This window comes from Salvelinus namaycush, chromosome 21, assembly GCF_016432855.1.
Source record: "Salvelinus namaycush isolate Seneca chromosome 21, SaNama_1.0, whole genome shotgun sequence".
Taxonomy (NCBI): Eukaryota; Metazoa; Chordata; class Actinopteri; order Salmoniformes; family Salmonidae; genus Salvelinus; species Salvelinus namaycush.
In genome coordinates, this window is record NC_052327.1 from 2,862,491 (window position 1) to 2,880,515 (window position 18,025).

General features: G+C 41.4%; 1 protein-coding gene across 1 annotated transcript in view; it reads right to left on the reverse strand.

The window, feature by feature from the left end:
* si:ch211-272n13.3 (ankyrin repeat domain-containing protein 26) overlaps positions 1–18,025 on the reverse strand; it is a 71,741-nt gene that overhangs the window by 12,374 nt on the left and 41,342 nt on the right. Inside the window, exons 21-26 of the mRNA XM_039017964.1 lie at positions 17,804–17,938; positions 10,222–10,334; positions 8,917–9,061; positions 8,121–8,276; positions 7,816–7,950; positions 7,260–7,495 (exon numbers count right to left, since the gene is read on the reverse strand). Of these exons, the coding sequence (XP_038873892.1) occupies positions 7,260–7,495; positions 7,816–7,950; positions 8,121–8,276; positions 8,917–9,061; positions 10,222–10,334; positions 17,804–17,938 (920 nt within the window). The remainder of the gene's footprint in view (positions 1–7,259; positions 7,496–7,815; positions 7,951–8,120; positions 8,277–8,916; positions 9,062–10,221; positions 10,335–17,803; positions 17,939–18,025) is intronic.

The window sequence follows — 18,025 nt, forward strand, 5'->3', positions numbered from 1 at the left end:
GCGATAAAAAGTATGTCTACGGTTGAAAACAGACTCTGGGACAGTTCTGGAAGACCAGATCCAAAATGCATACAACCACTGCACATTACAATATTTAAGAAAAGCAATAAGCTGATGAAACAGATCAGACCCTTTATCTTAAAATATTTCAGTTTTATTTATTCATATTATCAGCTCAATAAAGCACACAAAGGCTAGGATTATGCCTTTGGCAGCAGGACAAAAAAGAACGTTGATTTGAAAACCAATAGATGACAAAAATGCTGGTTTCAAATGCATATTAAGTATTTCTAAAATAATTCCCTCAAAGTGCTGTGCATTCGGAAAGTATTCAGACCCCTTGACTTTTTACACATTTTGTTATGTTACAGCCTTATTCTAAAATGGCTTGAATACATTTTTTCCTCATCAATCTACACACAATACCCCATAATGACAAAGCGAAAATAGTATTTTAGTGATATAAAGAACCATTTCAAAGTAGAGGAGTGTAGGCAAGAGATAAAATAAATATTCTGTCATTGTTGACAAAGATGGAATCTGTCTGATATGTGTACATATGAAATCGGATGGAATATATGTGAACATGATGGTTAACAACTTTGCAGTAGATTTTTTTGTAGATACGGGTGCTGAAGTCACTGTATTGTCCAGGTCTTGGCTGAATTATTTTGATTTTCCCATCATGTCAAGCAAAGAGGCACTGAGTTTGAAGGTAGGCCTTGAAATACATCCACAGGTACACCTCCAATTGACTCAAATGATGTCAATTAGCCTATCAGACGCTTCTAAAGCCATGACATAATTCTATGGAATTTTACAAGTTGTGTAAAGGCACAGTCAACTTAGTGTATGTAAACTTCTAACCCACTGGAATTGTGATACAGTGAATTATAAGTGAAATAATCTGTCTGTAAACAATTGTTGGAAAGATTACTTGTGTCATGCACAAAGTAGATGTCCTAACCGACTTGCCAAAACTATAGTTTGTTAACAAGAAATTGGTGGAGTGGTTGAAAAATGAGTTTTAATGAGTTTTAAGTGTATGTAAACTTCCGACTTCAACTGTAAGTTTATGGTTAAATAGTTTCAAAATGCTGATCACCTCTGCTTAGATTAAAGGTGGGTGGTGTGCAACAAGCACTGTCCTTCACTCTCCGGACTTCTGACCACTTTATTTCAACGAACATCAAATATGTAAACAGAATCAAGCCTTTAGACGTTAAATGTCAATTATCCTTTATTATATTTGTCAAGCATGACTGGCCATCAGCCTGTAATTAAAAGTCTCATTAAAGTTAGGCTACATTTTCTGGTGCCTCCGTCATTTTAGCATCGGTTTCGACATCACCTACACTTTGACATGTAGGTATTTTTATTCATGTCCTGTACATGAAAAATAGATTTGGATATTATTCCAATGTTGGCCTCTGATCCAATTCTGATCGGAGAAATTCTTTGATAGTGATATGTTTTACTTATCTATTTGGACAACTTAAATCTATACTCTTTTTTATTTTTTTTTATTTAACTAGGCAAGTCCGACCATTTAAAAAAAAAAAATGTTCCAAGAGGACAAGCGTTAATGTCGAGCCCTGTATAATTATAATGATATATTTTTTACTCAAACCTCCCGAGGACCGGATTGAACAGGCTGTAGTTTGCCCACCACTGCATTATAACATTTGTCATAAGCTGTCATCAGTCGTTTTAAATAGTTATGAGTCACAGCATGAGATGTTATAAAAACGGTTATAATTGGTGTTTAAAACGACTTCATCCATCCTGTTGCCATATGCTATAAATGTCAACTGTTAATAACAACTGATATTATACAGTCTGCATGACAACTCATATGTTATTACATGCTGCATAAGAGTCTACAGTGGTTCCACCTTTAACAGTTGCGTCTTACTGCAGCACACCTTCCGTGCTGCCGCAGCATTCTGTGGCACTTTGTTACTGCAAGTTATTGCTAGTTTGACCACCAGAGGGCATCTTTGAGAAGCATTTGATAGTATTCCGTATTGGCATTACCAGAGAATTTCAAACCTTTTTTGTAATAACATAGCATATGGGATTGATTTTAAGAAATGTGGCTTAATAATTTGATTAATATTATGGTGTTTCTACTCCGAGATAAACAAAAAAAAACGAAATCCTCAGGGTTTCTGTTAGGATGGAATGGAAAATATGGCGCCGTACAAAGTGACGGAGGATTCTAAATTGCTTGCTTTCATGAGACAACTTTGTTCCAATATTTATGTAAATCAGTGATTTTTATTCACATAGTATTTCGTTGGGGATCCATAACTAAATTAACATCTGTAATTTGAAATAGTATTTTTTATAATTATTTTATTAACGAAATGTGTTTATTTGTTTATTAGACTACTGTGCAGTCTACAATACATGCTGTAGTAAACATGGGAAAGTGCCTAATACCTTACATAAGGGAGAGCAGGCCATGTCTGTATGTAGAATGCGGAGCACGCGGGAGACTGGGGTTCGAATCCCCGCAGGGGAGGAAGGAGTAGGCTGTCCTTGTAAATAGGAATTTGTTCTTAACTGATTCCATATGGGTTATTTCATAGTTGTGATGTCGTCACTATTATTCTACAATGTAGAAAATAGTAAAAATATAGAAAAATCCTGGAACGAGTTTGTGTGTCCAAACTTTTGACTTGCTGGAAACAGTACTTGCTGGAACCGAAAATGACGGTCGGCAGTGCAGTACAGGGCTATTTACGATGAAGGAGTAGGTTGTCCTTGTAAATAAGAATTTGTTCTTAACTGACTTGCCTAGTTAAATAAAGGTTACACTAAGAGCATAACATTTCTGCACCTAATTTTCAAATTCTTGTCTCACCAATACCCAATTGGAGATTAAGTGAAAATAAAAACCCTCATTGATTTATCAAGACCAGTCCCCATGCTTGGCCTAGAGCAGCACGAAAGATGCTAAAATAGTTGTAGGCTTTTGCTTCAAATTTTTTATATGCTCTTTAAATAAATAAGACCTACACCATTTTTAACAGCACATTACTCAACACTAGTGAGACTCATTTCGCCTATGGTAGGCATACATTATATAGTTTTTTTTTTTTTTTCAATGACATGACTCCGCCAATAATTACATTTAGAGGATTGGAGGACTCTAAAAAGTAACACTATTTTGGAGATTTCGTTTTCATTTAACCTAGAGTGAGCGAGAAAAAGGCAATTCTTGAACACGGGGTGAGACATTCTCACTAATTTGTAAATAAAGCCAGTTTGGGCACCATAATTTGCAAATAACTTCATTAAAAATCCTACAATGTGATTTTCTGGATTTTTCCCCCTCATTTTGTCTGTCATAGTTGAAGTGTACCTATGATGAAAATTACAGGCCTCTCTCATCTTTTTAAGTGGGAGAACTTGCACAATTGGTGGCTGACTAAATACTTTTTTGCCCCACTGTATCAGACCAGAGAAATGTTGAGCTGCAGCTCACGTTTAAAGTGGTTTAAACTTTGAATCTCAACACGAGGTAGAAACGACAAAGTCACCTGCCGGACAATCACTGGTACGGCTGATTAGCTGTCCTCAGTAAAGTATCTAGAAAAGCGAATTTAAGTGGGACCATTCCATTACTCTGTTCAAATCATCATATTACACTACTCGCATCACCCCACTGGGAACCATCGACATAGGTGGCTTGCCTATCTTCAAAGAAGCATATTGCAGAGTGAATGGAAGTAGAATAAACTCTGTAGTTCTGTTCAGGCCTACACGACAAGTCGCCAGGAACCAGACAACTGCAGAGGAGAACAGTAAAAAGCCGGATGGGGACCCCTTTAGGACAATCAGAGCCTTAGAATCTTGCCACGAAAAGCCTAACCAACCCCCTTTCCAAGAAGGCCCAGTTAGGAGAAATACACGGCAAACCAAGGCATTTCAACGCAAATAAATTCATGATTTCTTACTCCAAGTGGGCGGTAGTTTGTGTGGAAAGTGAGACGTTAAGTGTCTCTGTCCCCCTCTCTTTCTCGCCCTCTCTATGTCTTTAACAAGCAGCCATATTGTTGTCAGTCCACTAGGGACCTGTTTCTAATGTATCAAGTGTGTATGTTTATCCTGTGTTACCATTTAGTTAGCTAGTAAATAAATAATTAAACCAACATGTAGTACTGAATCATTGGTAATGCTCGGGTTTTTGCAGACGAAAGGTTACGACTGTTCAGAATGATGATATGAGGTTCTGATTAATGAGTTGACTGTTTATGTAAAGACCGTCAGAGTTTAATTCGGGAGATGGTAACTCTTTAAAGAACCGCTCTCGTGGCACCGCAAACCCGAATGAGTTAATTGTTACATGATTAATTTCATTGGGTAACAATTAAACATACTTAATTGATTAGATAAATAACAGTCATCAGATTAATTTAAAGTCACGACAGCTTCTATCAATCCACGGTTAGTGATTCAAGTATGTTTTGAAAGATACTACCGGTATCATGTCATCTATGCATTTTTTAACAAATTAAACAACTTCTTTGCTTGCTTTGAGGACAATACAGTGCCACTGACACGGCCAGCTACCAAAGCCTGTGGGCTGTCCTTCTCCGTGGCCAACGTGAGTAAAACATTTAAACATGTTAACCCTCGCAAGGCCGCTGGACCAGACGGCATCCCTAGCCGCGTCCTCCAAGCAAGAGCAGACCAGCTGGTGGCCACACCAGATACTGACTGTTACTTTTGATTTTGACCCCCCCCCCCTTGTTCAGGCACACATTATTCCATTTCTGTTAGTCACATGTCTGCGGAACAGTTTACGTCTCAGTTGTTGAATCTTATGTTCATACAAACATTTACTCATGTTAAGTTTGCTGAAAATAAACGCAGTTGACAGTGAGAGGATGTTTCTTTTTTTGCTGAGTTTATATTGCAATTATTCTTGAATGAGCGGCCATTCATGTGCAAAGGACTAGCATTTCAATTAATATAATTATAGACTGTGTAGTGAATCCATTTGTCTATCCCGCTCTGTCAGTCCCCACCACTTTCCTTTTGTCTACCAAGCTGTCATATCGGCATAGCCCACTAGCGACTTTTCTATCACTGTTAGTAACCAATATCTACTGTTTGTTTGTGATGTATTTCTGTGATTATTTAGTTAGTTAGTAAATAAATAATTAAGCCAATGTTTATATTGCTAATTCATTATGGAAACTAGGGTTCGTGCAGATAACCAAGAATTGTACGACGCTCAGATGAGACTGATAGAAGGGAAAGAAAAATTCATGACTGATTGATGACTGAAATGTAAGAGATTTTTAGATCTCTAAGAGTTCATTCGGAAGATGGAACTCCTTAAATAAACATGTCTGTGGTGACCCAGGTTATTAATGAGTTAATTGTTGCATGATTTAATTCAATCACGTAATCAATTAAATGTTAGATAATCGATTTGATAAAATAGCATGTCATCACATTGACGATAGTCACAGTCACGACACAGCAGCAGAGAGGAGGAAAATACATGTTTAGAACTGATAGTTGACGGCATTGTAAAAGAATGAACGCAATTAATTGATTATTGAATATAACTCGATGGACACAGCTTTTATTAGAATCAAAACATACACAGCCTGCCTCTGCTCAACACTCGAACTAGAGAATGAATCGTTCCGGGGCAGCTGTAGTTCGCGACCGAAATTGTGCTGATCTGCCCCGCTGCAGTCAAGCAGTGTCATTCCGCCAAGAGCCGTTCACAATCTAGTCCGGTTGCGGCCACAACTAAACCTCGTTTCAAAGGTATCAATAAACAATCTCATTTGTATGCCTACCAATCACAAATGTACAATGCTTGAAGCACACTTATATTAGTCTCAGTCACAAAGGACAGCTCCAATAACAAGCCTTCTATGGCGAATGAGAGACTTGTAGAATCTACGTTTTGAGTTCTGTGCTCTGGGCGTTACCGAATCAAATGAACGAAATGAGTCGAAAGATTCATTCTTTTGACCGAACAAGTTGAAAAGATCTGAGAGAGTAAAAGGAGGTGAACTTGCCATCACTAGTACGCAGATTCTTATGTAGCATGTAACAACACAAGTTGTCATGAAGACTTCATCATAGCAGTTGTTAGTAACAGTTGACAGAGCATATGAAAATAGGATGAACAGTAATTTTAACACCCATTACAACCGATTTTATAACGTCATGCCGTGACTCAACTCTTTAAAACTACTTATGACAGCTTTTGACAAAATGTTGTGTTATATAGCTGTTATAAAGGCTTTATGAATGCCTGTATAAAAACACATACAGTACATTTTAGTCATTTATCCAGAGCGACTGGATCAAGCAATTAAGGTTAAGTGCCTTGCTCAAGGGCACATAGACATATTTGTCACCTAGCTCGGGGATTCGAACCAGCAGCCTTTTGGTTACTGGCCCAAAGCTCTTCACCACGAGAATACCTGCTACCCCAGTAAAATGTTACCAAAACTTCTGTAGGCTGCAGACACAGATAAATGTTGCGTTCATGTGCTTCAAATCATGTCAGACATGAACATGATCTGCAATTAAAATACAGACCATTTCAAAGTCACAATGACCTCCATTTGGCATCTCTGAGGTCCAACTGCACAGGTAACTCCATACATACTAACAGCACACAGCCATGATCTATCACATCTCTACGGTTATCAAAGAGATGACACACCCAAACTAAGCACACGTAACCACACTGAAGTTAAAGGGAGAGTTCACCTAAATAACAAATGCACATATCCTTACCTTGAAAGTAGTCTATGGGGCAGGAGAGGAAGGGAAACGTAAGTCATTTTTTCATTCAGGCAATCTATCCCTTTAAGCTTGAAACGATAACATGTCCTATTTGTCTGGTTGCCACAGAGCTACACTATGGTCGTGTTCATTAGGTAAACAGTGAAAAAGTCCAGGTTATCCCTCCCCTGTTCCAGTATAAATAAACACGACCCACATCACCTTGCTTTCCCTCTTAACCTAACATCTAGGCCAAATCCCAAATCAACCCCTAGACTCTACGCACTGGGAGGAAATCTGGGAGGATTTGACAGGTGTACGCAATATGGTAATAGCTCCACTTGCTCACTGATGGGCTAGGAAATAGTCTCCCCATGATACTTACACCTGTCAAATCCTCTCAGATTGCCACAAGTACATAGGGTATAGCTTCTAGGGGTCGATTTGGGATTAGGACCTAGATATATGCAGCCAGTCCTTGGTCTCACCTCTCTAGTTTGGCAGCCAGGGCCTTGCGGAGACGCAGCTCCTCAGTGTAGAGCTCCCGGTAGCGATCCATCTCTGTCCGGGTGGAGTCTCGCAGGCTCATGCTGTCGTGCTGTGTGGAGTGCGCTCTGCCCAGCTCGCCCTCCAGCTCCCGGATACGCTGCTCCAGCGTGGAGCGCAAGCTGGCCTCGTTTGCCGCCTTGATCTGCTCCAACGCCTCCTGGGACGCCGCCTGGGTCTGAAGGAGGGATGTGTTCAACAGGCAGCAACAGGAATGGGTAAAACATGTGTATACACACACTCTCACCAAGTGAGTGCCATTCATCTGTTAATTAACTGCCAGGCAGAAATGGAAAACCAGCAGGACTAGCAGCCCTCAAGGACAACTTCCTTCCTTGAGGAAATCACTGATCTAACACGGTAAGGCTGATGATAGTCACCGGCTGGAAACCATGTACCTATCCACGTCATTATTTCAAGGAAGGGAGGGAGGAAGGATCAATTTAAACGTATCTGAACAGGGCCAAGTTCAAGAATGTATCTTGTGTCCCCCCCCACCTGTAGGAAGAGGTTGACCTCCTCCAGTTTCTGTCTGATCTCCTGGCGGGCCCTCTCCTCTGCGTCTCGTCGGTACTGATCCACCAGGGTCTGGTCCATCACACCCGCCTCCACCTGCCGCCGCAGGCCCAACAACTGCAATACAGAATACTACTTTACGAATCGATCTTGTAAATGCTTTACTTACTGAATATTTTACATATTAAAATAAAATATTTCCATTGCACAGCCTTTTTTGTCTTTTTTGTTGGCCCGCCTGGGATTTGAACCGCCGACCTTCCGGCTACTGGATCGTGGCTACCCACCTCCTCCTCCAGGTGCCTCTTGCTACGCTCGAGACGCTCGTTGCTGCGGCCCAGGCCCTTCAAGGAGGCTAGTTGCTCCTTGAGCTCTCCGTTGACCCTATCCAGCTGGCAGCAGCGAGACACCTCCTTCTCCAGCTGCACCGACAGGTCATCCACCTGGGGACAGAGGGTCATTGAGATGACAGTGGGACAACAGTAAGATGAGAGGATGTGTATGAAGTGGTGGAAGGTGAAGTTGTCCCTAAATGCTGATCTTGGACCAGTTTTGCATTTTCCAGATTGGGGGAGCAGAAGGTGATCCTAGATCTATACCTTGGGGAAACTTGAACCCAGAGCTGTATGAAGTACAGGGTTGTGTTCATTCGGAACCAAACAGAAGAAAACAACCTGAAACAGGGAGGACTACCTGGACTTCTCTAATAAGACACATTTTTGTTTTAAGTTGCAAAACGTTTAAAAAAGTTTTCCGTGGCGTGCCCTAATACACACGACCCAGGAAATTGTAGAATATGAGATAAGATAGATAAGATGTCAAATAAGAGGAAGATAAGGATCTTGTGTGTGTGTCAAAACTTAACTTGATGAGTCTTCCATGCATCCCAAATGGCACCCTATTCTGTATTATAGTGCACTAGTACTTTACTTATTATGTCCATTGCACACATTTCCGGAGGAGCACAGATTCGAGTCAGCAGCAGTGCAGCACCCTTGGAAGTGAAGTAGTAGCACACTTTAATAAGGAATAGGGTGCCATTCGGTACGCATCCTTGGTGTCAGGATCAATTGGGCTTAGTACCTTGTTCTTCATCCTGCCGATGTCAGCCTCAGCCTGTCTGTGGCCCATCTCCCCTCTCATGCTGCTCATGGGCGATCCAAACTCAGCCCCGGCACCGTCCTGCTCCCGCAGCTTCTTCTTAGCCGTCTTCACCAGTGTCCGCAACCTGTACGACATTGCACACAGAGACAGATACACACATATAATCTTAATGACACATGGGTCGTTCCACCAATTGGGTTCCTTGAGTATTGTAACTTGGGAAAAAATAGTTTCTTTGTTTCACTTTATTTTAACATTGTCATAAAGAACACAACGCAATTTAAAAAAAACATGTTATCCCATCTCAAGAGGTTAAATAAATAAAAAATTATACTATTAAGTGCCAAGTAAAGAAACAGGATTGACTGTAACAGGTTGACGATTTCATCTTAAAATCAGCCATAAACCCCCTTGTGATAGGGGAATATTAGCTTGTTGTCTGCAACAGCATGGAGGGGCAATTGAATGAAAGCTTCACAATTTTTTTTTTTTACTGTTAAGACATTTCTTCCCTGCAACAGTATTATGCTCGACCTACTCCGTTTCCCACCACAAAACACCAGAAAATGGTGAAAAAGAGTAGAACCAGCTCACCTGCTTTTACATTAGGGTTTGACTATTCTTTAAAAAAAAAAAAAAATTAAATGAAGGAATAGTTTCATCTCATTAAAACAAGAGTTCAGTAAGAGGGTTAAACTACCACTTATTGCATTAAATAAATAATAATAGTTAGAAATGACTGTCAATGGTTTCCAATGAAAGTAAAAACCTAGAAGTCACAGAGGGACATGTCAAAATGCTACATTTTTGCACTTTAGCAATTCTTTAATCATATAAAAAATCTGATTGATTGTATTTTCCATGCGGTCTATATTAAAAGGGGCACTACATTTAATATAACAGGCACTTATAATGTCTACTTAAAAAGGCACTAATTTCATAGAACGACCCAGATGCACTAGATCAGTCTGACTGATCGGACACCGAAACATCACACCACTGATGGACAAAAACACACATCTAACTCACAAACCCAGACACAGCAAGACACACAAATCAATATCATAAACCCATAGACAACAAGACACATCTAACCCATAAACACAAGGCATCGGCTAACTCACAACACACCCACAGAGAGGTGCACCAGACAAAAGCCGGGGATGAATGCGCTGGGACTACTACAACCGGGCTCTATAGTAGTACTATGGTGGTAATAGACATGGAGAGGTTGCTCTACCGTCCTGAGGAGGGTGCTGCGAAGAAGGGAGGTTGTACTGTCACCTGTACATTTCTTTCTGTAGCTCTGTGTTTCTCTTCATCTCCTGGTCCAGTCTGGTGTCCACAGACTTTTTCTGCTCCGCTATCTTCTTGGCCTTCTTCTTCTCTAACTCCATCTGGAACGCACAGGACAAAGAGGGGCGAAATACTGAAGTCAGTTGAGAAAATATTAAACCTGTCAACAATGAAGAACTGTCTTCATACAGTGTAATAAAGGTAGATTAAGGATGTGCACCTTTCCTTTTCAAGACGATTCGATACGTATCTAGATACATGGGTTCCCGAAACGATACGTTTTGAAACGATTCGGTGTAATTCAGTTTGATTAGAGCAGGGATGGGCAACTGTCAGCCTGCGGGCCGGCCCCGTTTTGTAGGCCCGCGGATCAATCAAGTTTTTTGGAACTCAGTCGGATTCTCAACTTACTGTTGAGAGTTAAAATAGTAGAATACACAAGGTGCATTTTCTAAATTTGTTTGTGCATCAGCAGTTTTTCTCTTGTTATGTCAGTCACTGACAGTCACTCAATTAGCCAAGCTAAACATGTTTAGATTGCTAAGGTAGTCTAGCGGCTAGCTATCTAAACTTGTAGTAATCATAGTCGAAATACCGACTAGAGGGCCCCCAAAAGAACATCAGATGTCATATTAAAAACGACAAAAACATTTGACTCCACTAGGCTTGGGAGGTATACCATATACCGGGGTATTAAGAAAATAGCCACGGGATGTTTTTTTTATATCGTTGAAACTATTTATTTTACTTTTTTTTTAATACATTTTAATATGTGTAGCAACTTGTGCAATACTTTAGGAGATAAAGAACATTGCGTTCTTCATTTCACCCGTCACAATATTATTAAGCTAACGGTATTCCCCAGTCACGTGTCACGTGATGTGTGTTTACAAGCACACAAGGAGAGACCGGAACCTTGTGAGTCACTCACTGTTGTGCAGCACGCACCTGGTGAACTAATTACACAATTTTCAACTAAATGTTTGCAGCTAAATATCATAACTATTACGTAAACTGTCTAAAAAAAAAAATCAACTCTGCAGTTGTGCATTTAGTTCGCTAATTTAGTAGCTAGTTAGCTATCTAGCTAATTGATTAGCTTCTTCCCCAAAAAATAATTGCTTGGTAACAGCAGAGAATCCCCCCCCTTGGATCAATAGCCATGCTGGCTAATATATGTTTTGTGCCTGCAGAAAACTGTGAGTGGCACTTTGAGTTACTTGTATAGTTTAGGTCAGAAACTGCTCAAAATGTTCGCACCGCAATCGTTAGCATTCTCCATGGGATTTTGCATGTACTTGTTAGCATTGCCAACCTTCAGCTTACAGAGTATCAAGTGGGGTTTGAAAACAGAGCCCGTGGTGTTCCGTGGTATTTCCGGATATCACGGTATGGCATAAGGTCGGTATGAAGATACGACAATCTGGATACCACCCAAGCCTCCACCTCATGGCAAAATGTGTAGAATTGCAGGATATTAGCTGTAAAACTGCTCATTAAAACTGCTCAACTGCTCAAATTAGTAAAATTGTATGAAATGTGTTATACATTGACAATATCTTCTCTACGCCCCATGGCAAAACGTGTAAAATTGCATGAAATTAACGTTAACTTCAAATGTTTCTCGTCGCTGTGTTTTGCTCGCAAGGTGGGGGGAACAATATTTTGCTTAGGGCCATACAAAAGGCATTTTGCTGGCTCTGGCTCTGGCTGCACGTGTGGGTATGGATGTGGCTACACTGACCCACTGCGGCCCCTCATGATGAGTTCCGATTTTCTTGAGGCCCCCACCCCCATCAAGTGTTGCCCATCCCCGGATTAAAGAAACGAAACGATTTGATTCGATTCGATGCACTAACATTTGTTGCTTAAACGCATACATTTTCCATATATAAACTCAGCAAAAAAAGAAACGTCCTCTCACTGTCAACTGCGTTTATTTTCAGCAAACGTAACGTGTAAATATTTGTATGAACATAAGATTCAACAACTGAGACAAACTGAACAAGTTCCACAGACATGTGACTAATAGAAATGGAATAATGTGTGCCTGAACAAAGGGGGGGGGTCAAAATCAAAAGTAGTCAGTATCTCGTGTGGCCACCAGCTGCATTAAGTACTGCAGTGCATCTCCTCCTCATGGACTGCACCAGATTTGCCAGTTCTTGCTGTGAGATGTTACCCCACTCTTCCACCAAGGCACCTGCACGTTCCTGGACATTTCTGGGGGGAATGGCCCTAGCCTTCACCCTCCAATCCAACAGGTCCCAGACATGCTGAATGGGATTGAGATCCGGGCTCTTCGCTGGCCATGGCAGAACACTGACATTCCTGTCTTGCAGGAAATCACGCACAGAACGAGCAGTATGGCTGGTGGCATATTCATGCTGGAGGATCATGTCAGGATGAGCCTGCAGGAATGGTAACACGAGGGAGGAGGATGTCTTCCCTGTAACGCACAGTGTTGAGATTGCCTGCAATGACAACAAGCTCAGTCCGATGATGCTGTGACACACCGCCCCAGACCATGACGGACCCTCCACCTCCAAATCAATACCGCTCCAGAATACAGGCCTCGGTGTAATGCTTATTCCTTTGACGAAAAACGCGAATCTGACCATCACCCCTGGTGAGACAAAACTGCGACTCATCAGTGAAGAGCACTATTTGCCAGTCCTGTCTGGTCCAGCGACGGTGAGTTTGTGCCCATAGGCGACGTTGTTGCTGGTGATGTCTGGTGAAGACCTGCCTTACAACAGGCCTACAAGCCCTCAGTTCAGCCTCTCTAAGCCTTTTGCGGACAGTCTGAGCACTGATGGAGGGATTGTGCGTTCCTGGTGTAACTCGGCCAGTTGTTGTTGCCATCCTGTACCTGTCCCGCAGGTGTGATGTTCGGATGTACCGATCCTGTGCAGGTGTTGTTACACGTGGTCTGCCACTGCGAGGACTATCAGCTGTCCGTCCTGTCTCCCTGTAGCATTGTCTTAGGCTTCTCACAGCACGGACATTGCAATTTATTTCCCTGGCCACATCTGCAGTCCTCATGCCTCCTTGCAGCATGCCTAAGGCACATTCAAGCAGATGAGCAGGGACCCTGGGCATCTTTCTTTTGGTGTTTTTCAGAGTTAGTAGAAGGGCCTCTTTAGTGTCCTAAGTTTTCAGTGTGACCTTAATTGCCTACCGTCTGTAAGCTGTTAGTGTCTTAACGACTGTTCCTGGTTCATTGAACAAGCATGGGAAACAGTATTTAAACCCTTTACAATGAGGATCTGTGAAGTTATTTGGATTTTTACGAATTATCTTTGAAAGACAGGGTCCTGAACACGGGACTTTTCATTTAGCTAATAAATAACCAAATCATTGATAGATCACTTGATAAAATAAATGCATGTCTCATCTGCCCCTGCAAGCCAGTTGGCATACACGTCATCAAACCCCCTCATCTGATTGGTTGAGTAGGCGGGCCTTCTGACTTTGTGGCTGTTGTAACTCGTGACGACCTTGCCTTTCCTTAAAAGTACTTTCAAGTAAAAAAATAAAAAAAATTACGTTACTTACTAAGACATGAAGTAGAAAGAAAAACTCCTAAGATTCAGTATTTTTTGGAAGTGAAGGGACTGTGTTATTGGAAGTACGGCAACTAATCAAACACTTTAATCATTCATAGAAAGTTAGCGAGGAAAAGAGAGCGAGGTGGAGGGCACAGTATAGGCAGGTCGGCCATCAGGCAGATGGATTCCGAACCGTGCACAATTATTTAACTAGGCAAGTCAGTAGAGAACAAATTCTTATTTACAATGACGGCCTACACCGGCCAAACCTGGACAACGCTTAGCCAATTGTGCGCCGCCTTATAGGACTCCCAATCACGACCGGTTGTGATACAGCCTGGATTCAAACCAAGGTGTCTGTAGTGACGCATCTATCACTGAGATGCAGTGCCTTAGACCACTGTGCCACTCGGGAGCCCATAAGCGCCTATCTATCGGCAATCAAAAGCTGTATCTCACAATGGAAATCTAAATCTAACTTCAATACGCTCTTTAAATAAATAAGACCTACACCATTTTTAACAGCACATTACACAACACTAGTGAGATTCATTTTGCCTACGATAGGCCTACAGTATATCGAAAAATATTTTTTTATATGACGTAACTCTCCGCCAACAATTACATTTAGAGGATTGGAGGACTCTAAATGAATATCTAAAGGGCATTTTCCGTTAGGATGTGAGAATATCTGAGAATATCTAAGGGGCTTTAACATACAGTTGAAGTCGGAAGTATACATACACCTACATACACACATCAATTTTTCACAATTCCCGACATTTTATCCTAGTAAAAATTCCCTATCTTAGGTCAGTTAGGATCACCACTTTATTTAAAGAATGTGAAATGTCGGAATAATAGCAGAGAGAATGATTTATTTCATCTTTTATTTCACATTCCCATGGGTCAAAAGTTTACATACACTCAATTAGTATTTGGTAGCATTGCCGTTAAATTGTTTAACTTGGGTTAAACATTTTGGGTAGCCTTCCAGAAGCTTCCCACAATAAGTTGGGTGAATTTTGGCTCATTCCTCCTGACAGAGCTGGTGTAACTGAGTCAGGTATGCTTGGGGTCATTGTCCATTTGGAAGACCCATTTGCGACCAAGCTTTAACTGCCTGACTGATGTCTTGAGATATTGCTTCAATATATCCACATAATTTTCCTCCCTCATGATGCCATCTATTTTGTGAAGTGCACCAGTCCCTCCTGCAGCAAAGCACCCCCACAACATGATGCTGCCACCCCCATGCTTCACGGTTGGGATGGTGTTCTTCGGCTTGCAAAGCTTCCCCTTTTTCCTCCAAACATAACGATGGTCATTATGACCAGAGGACATTTCTCCAAAAAAAAGTCTGATCTTTGTCCCCATGTGCAGTTGCAAACCATAGTCTAGCTTTTTATGGCGGATTTGGAGCAGTGGCTTCTTCCTTGCTTAGCGGCCTTTCAGGTTAGGTCGATATAGGACTCGTTTTACTATGGGATATAGATTCTTTTTGTAAATTTTTCCTCCAGCATCTTCACAAGGTCCTTTGCATTGTTCTGGGATTGATTTGCACTTTTCGAACCAAAGTATGTTCATCTCTAGGAGACAGAACCTTCCTCCTTCCTCCTCCTTCCTGAGCGGTATGACGGCTGCGTGGTCCCATGGTGTTTATACTCGCGTACTATTGTTTGTACAGATGAACGTGGAACCTTCAGGCATTTGGAAATTGCTCCCAAGGATGAACCAGATTTGTGGAGGTCAAAAAAGAAGAAGTCTTGGCTGATTTCTTTTGATTTTCCCATGATGTCAAGCAAAGAGGCACTGAGTTTGAAGGTAGGCCTTGAAATACATCCACAGGTACACCACAAATTGACTCAAATGATGTCAATTAGCCTATCAGAAGCTTCTAAAGCCATGACATCATTTTCTGGAATTGTCCAAGCTGTTTAAAGGCACAGTCAACTTAGCGTATGTAAACTTCGGACCCACTGGAATTGTGATACAGTGAATTACCTAGCTCAAGTTGGGGAGGGGGGCGGTTCACACCTAACTTGGCTATTAGACAATTCTTTAGTAAAAGTTGAATAGTCTATTGTTGAATCCTGCTAATAATAACTTTTTCCTCTTTCCAAATGTTAAATATTCCAATTGATGGGGTTTGGGCCAATTGTGGCTAAAAACACTAATTAATACATTTGGGCACAGTCGATAGCGTGCTGGACTTAGGGCTAGAATGTTGAGGGTTTGAAACCTGCTCCCTGCTTGTTTCATTGCATTATTATGCCGGTCTCAGAGCAAATAGCCTGGACTGTTACTCCCATCTCATTCCTGCTCTCTTCCACGCGTCATTCTCCGTCTGAGTGGCTCGCTTGTGGGCGGGCTGGCAGGATGTAGTGTTTTTTTATTCTGTATATATGAATTACAAATCAGCCTTTATTTAAATCATGTTTCTAGTCTATAGCATAGTTACAATGTGTAATCATTGACGTCCCAGGAGCAGTAAACACTGAAGTGTATAATTGTAATATATACATGCAGACACAGCATCATTCAAAGAACAGAGTTTGATACACCTGGTATTGGATATGACCTTGCTAAATAGCGATTTTCGTAAATTAACATTTTGACAAAATATGCACAATCGTTTGTCTCTACATTAACAAACATATTCGTCTCAATTGTACATGTTTTGCTTGACTCGTTATATGATGTTATAATTACTTAAATTAGCTTCCATCGTAAATGTTTTGTCAGCCATCTTTGCTGAAGAAAGTCACCAGGGACGGATGGCTCGCGTCAAATTCGTCATTGGAACCACTCGATATGATTGGTCATTTAAAAACCTTTGGACCCAACTGCATAATGAGTGCTCTAACTCCCCCTTGTGGTGGTCTGGAGCAATGAAGGCGTGAAGCTGGGTACCTCCAAGTCCCGCAGTGTAAGCTCGCAACTTTTAAAGGAGGAACCACTGTATGTAGGCACGGGAGCTTAGCCATAAGGGAAACTGGGCATCTACCAACCCAATATCAGTTAGGGGGGCAATGTTTGGTTTTTGTTACCCCCACTTTTGATCTGAAATCACAATCAAGTTGCCCATCCGTGATTTAGACCTTTTGGAAGTTGGCAGACTGAGTGAGCTTCTCTTCTTCTCCCGCTTCGACCATACAGCAAAACAGATTGCCGTCTTCGTTATAAAATTATTACATTTACCCTGTATATCTCAAATGTACCACATATACAGATTTTTTCGAGCAAAACAATTGATGGTAAACCTGAAAAATAGAAATAAAATCGAATGTAAGCGCCCCCGATCAGCATGTAGGCTATAGCCAGATGAGTTGTTTCCGCTGGTAACTTAGGCTACTTTTATTTCGGTAAAACACCATTTTCAACAGCGTATGTGATAAACATGGTTGTCACTAAACTAATAAAGCCTAATATTGCGCAAGCCATTTTACAAACATTTCAATGCTGAAGGTGACGCACAGTAATGCAAGATCAGAAATAAACTTGTTGGTCAGCTTTGATTGGGTGAAAATGACTTGTCGATCAATGACTGTCAACACAATTACATGATTAATTCGACGCTGAAGAAGAGGATGCAGTTGTCACAAAATATTCGGTTTTTTGGAAGGTAATTTCAGCAAAACATTTTAGTGAACCGGCGATTCATAATGTTTGCATCAATTTTCTGACTGATGCATGCTACATTTGGATCGGTTTGGGGTCCCACAGACCAATTCACTTATATTTTAAACATTTTTGAACCGGGGAGCAATGCATATGGGTGAATCCCTGTGGTAGATCCCATTCTCTGTGGCTTTTTGTCTATAATGGCCTGTTGAATTAAGACGGTAGTATTGTGACGTTCGAGACGTTCGACATAAAACATTCAATAGGAGAGATGCTGGGGATTGTTTCTGAACAGGGCCTTGGTTTAAGGCAGTGCTTTTTATATGTTCACAAGTGAGGTGTTAATGGCCAGCTGTGCGTTTGTGTGTGTGCCAGTGGTCGTCTTGATTGGTCACCTGGCTGCTGAGCTCTCCTTTCTCCTTCTCCAGCTCAGCCAGACGCAGACCCAGCTTGGAGCGGCTCTTCAGCTCCTCCTCCCACAGCGCATGGGAGTCCTGGGCGTTATGGGACAGCATGCTTTGCTTCTGCACCTGAGGGCAGAGGGGTAGGCTTACGCTACTAATGTAGAGCCGAATGTTAGTGGTCCATATCAAGACTAAAAACGAAAACCCTTTGCC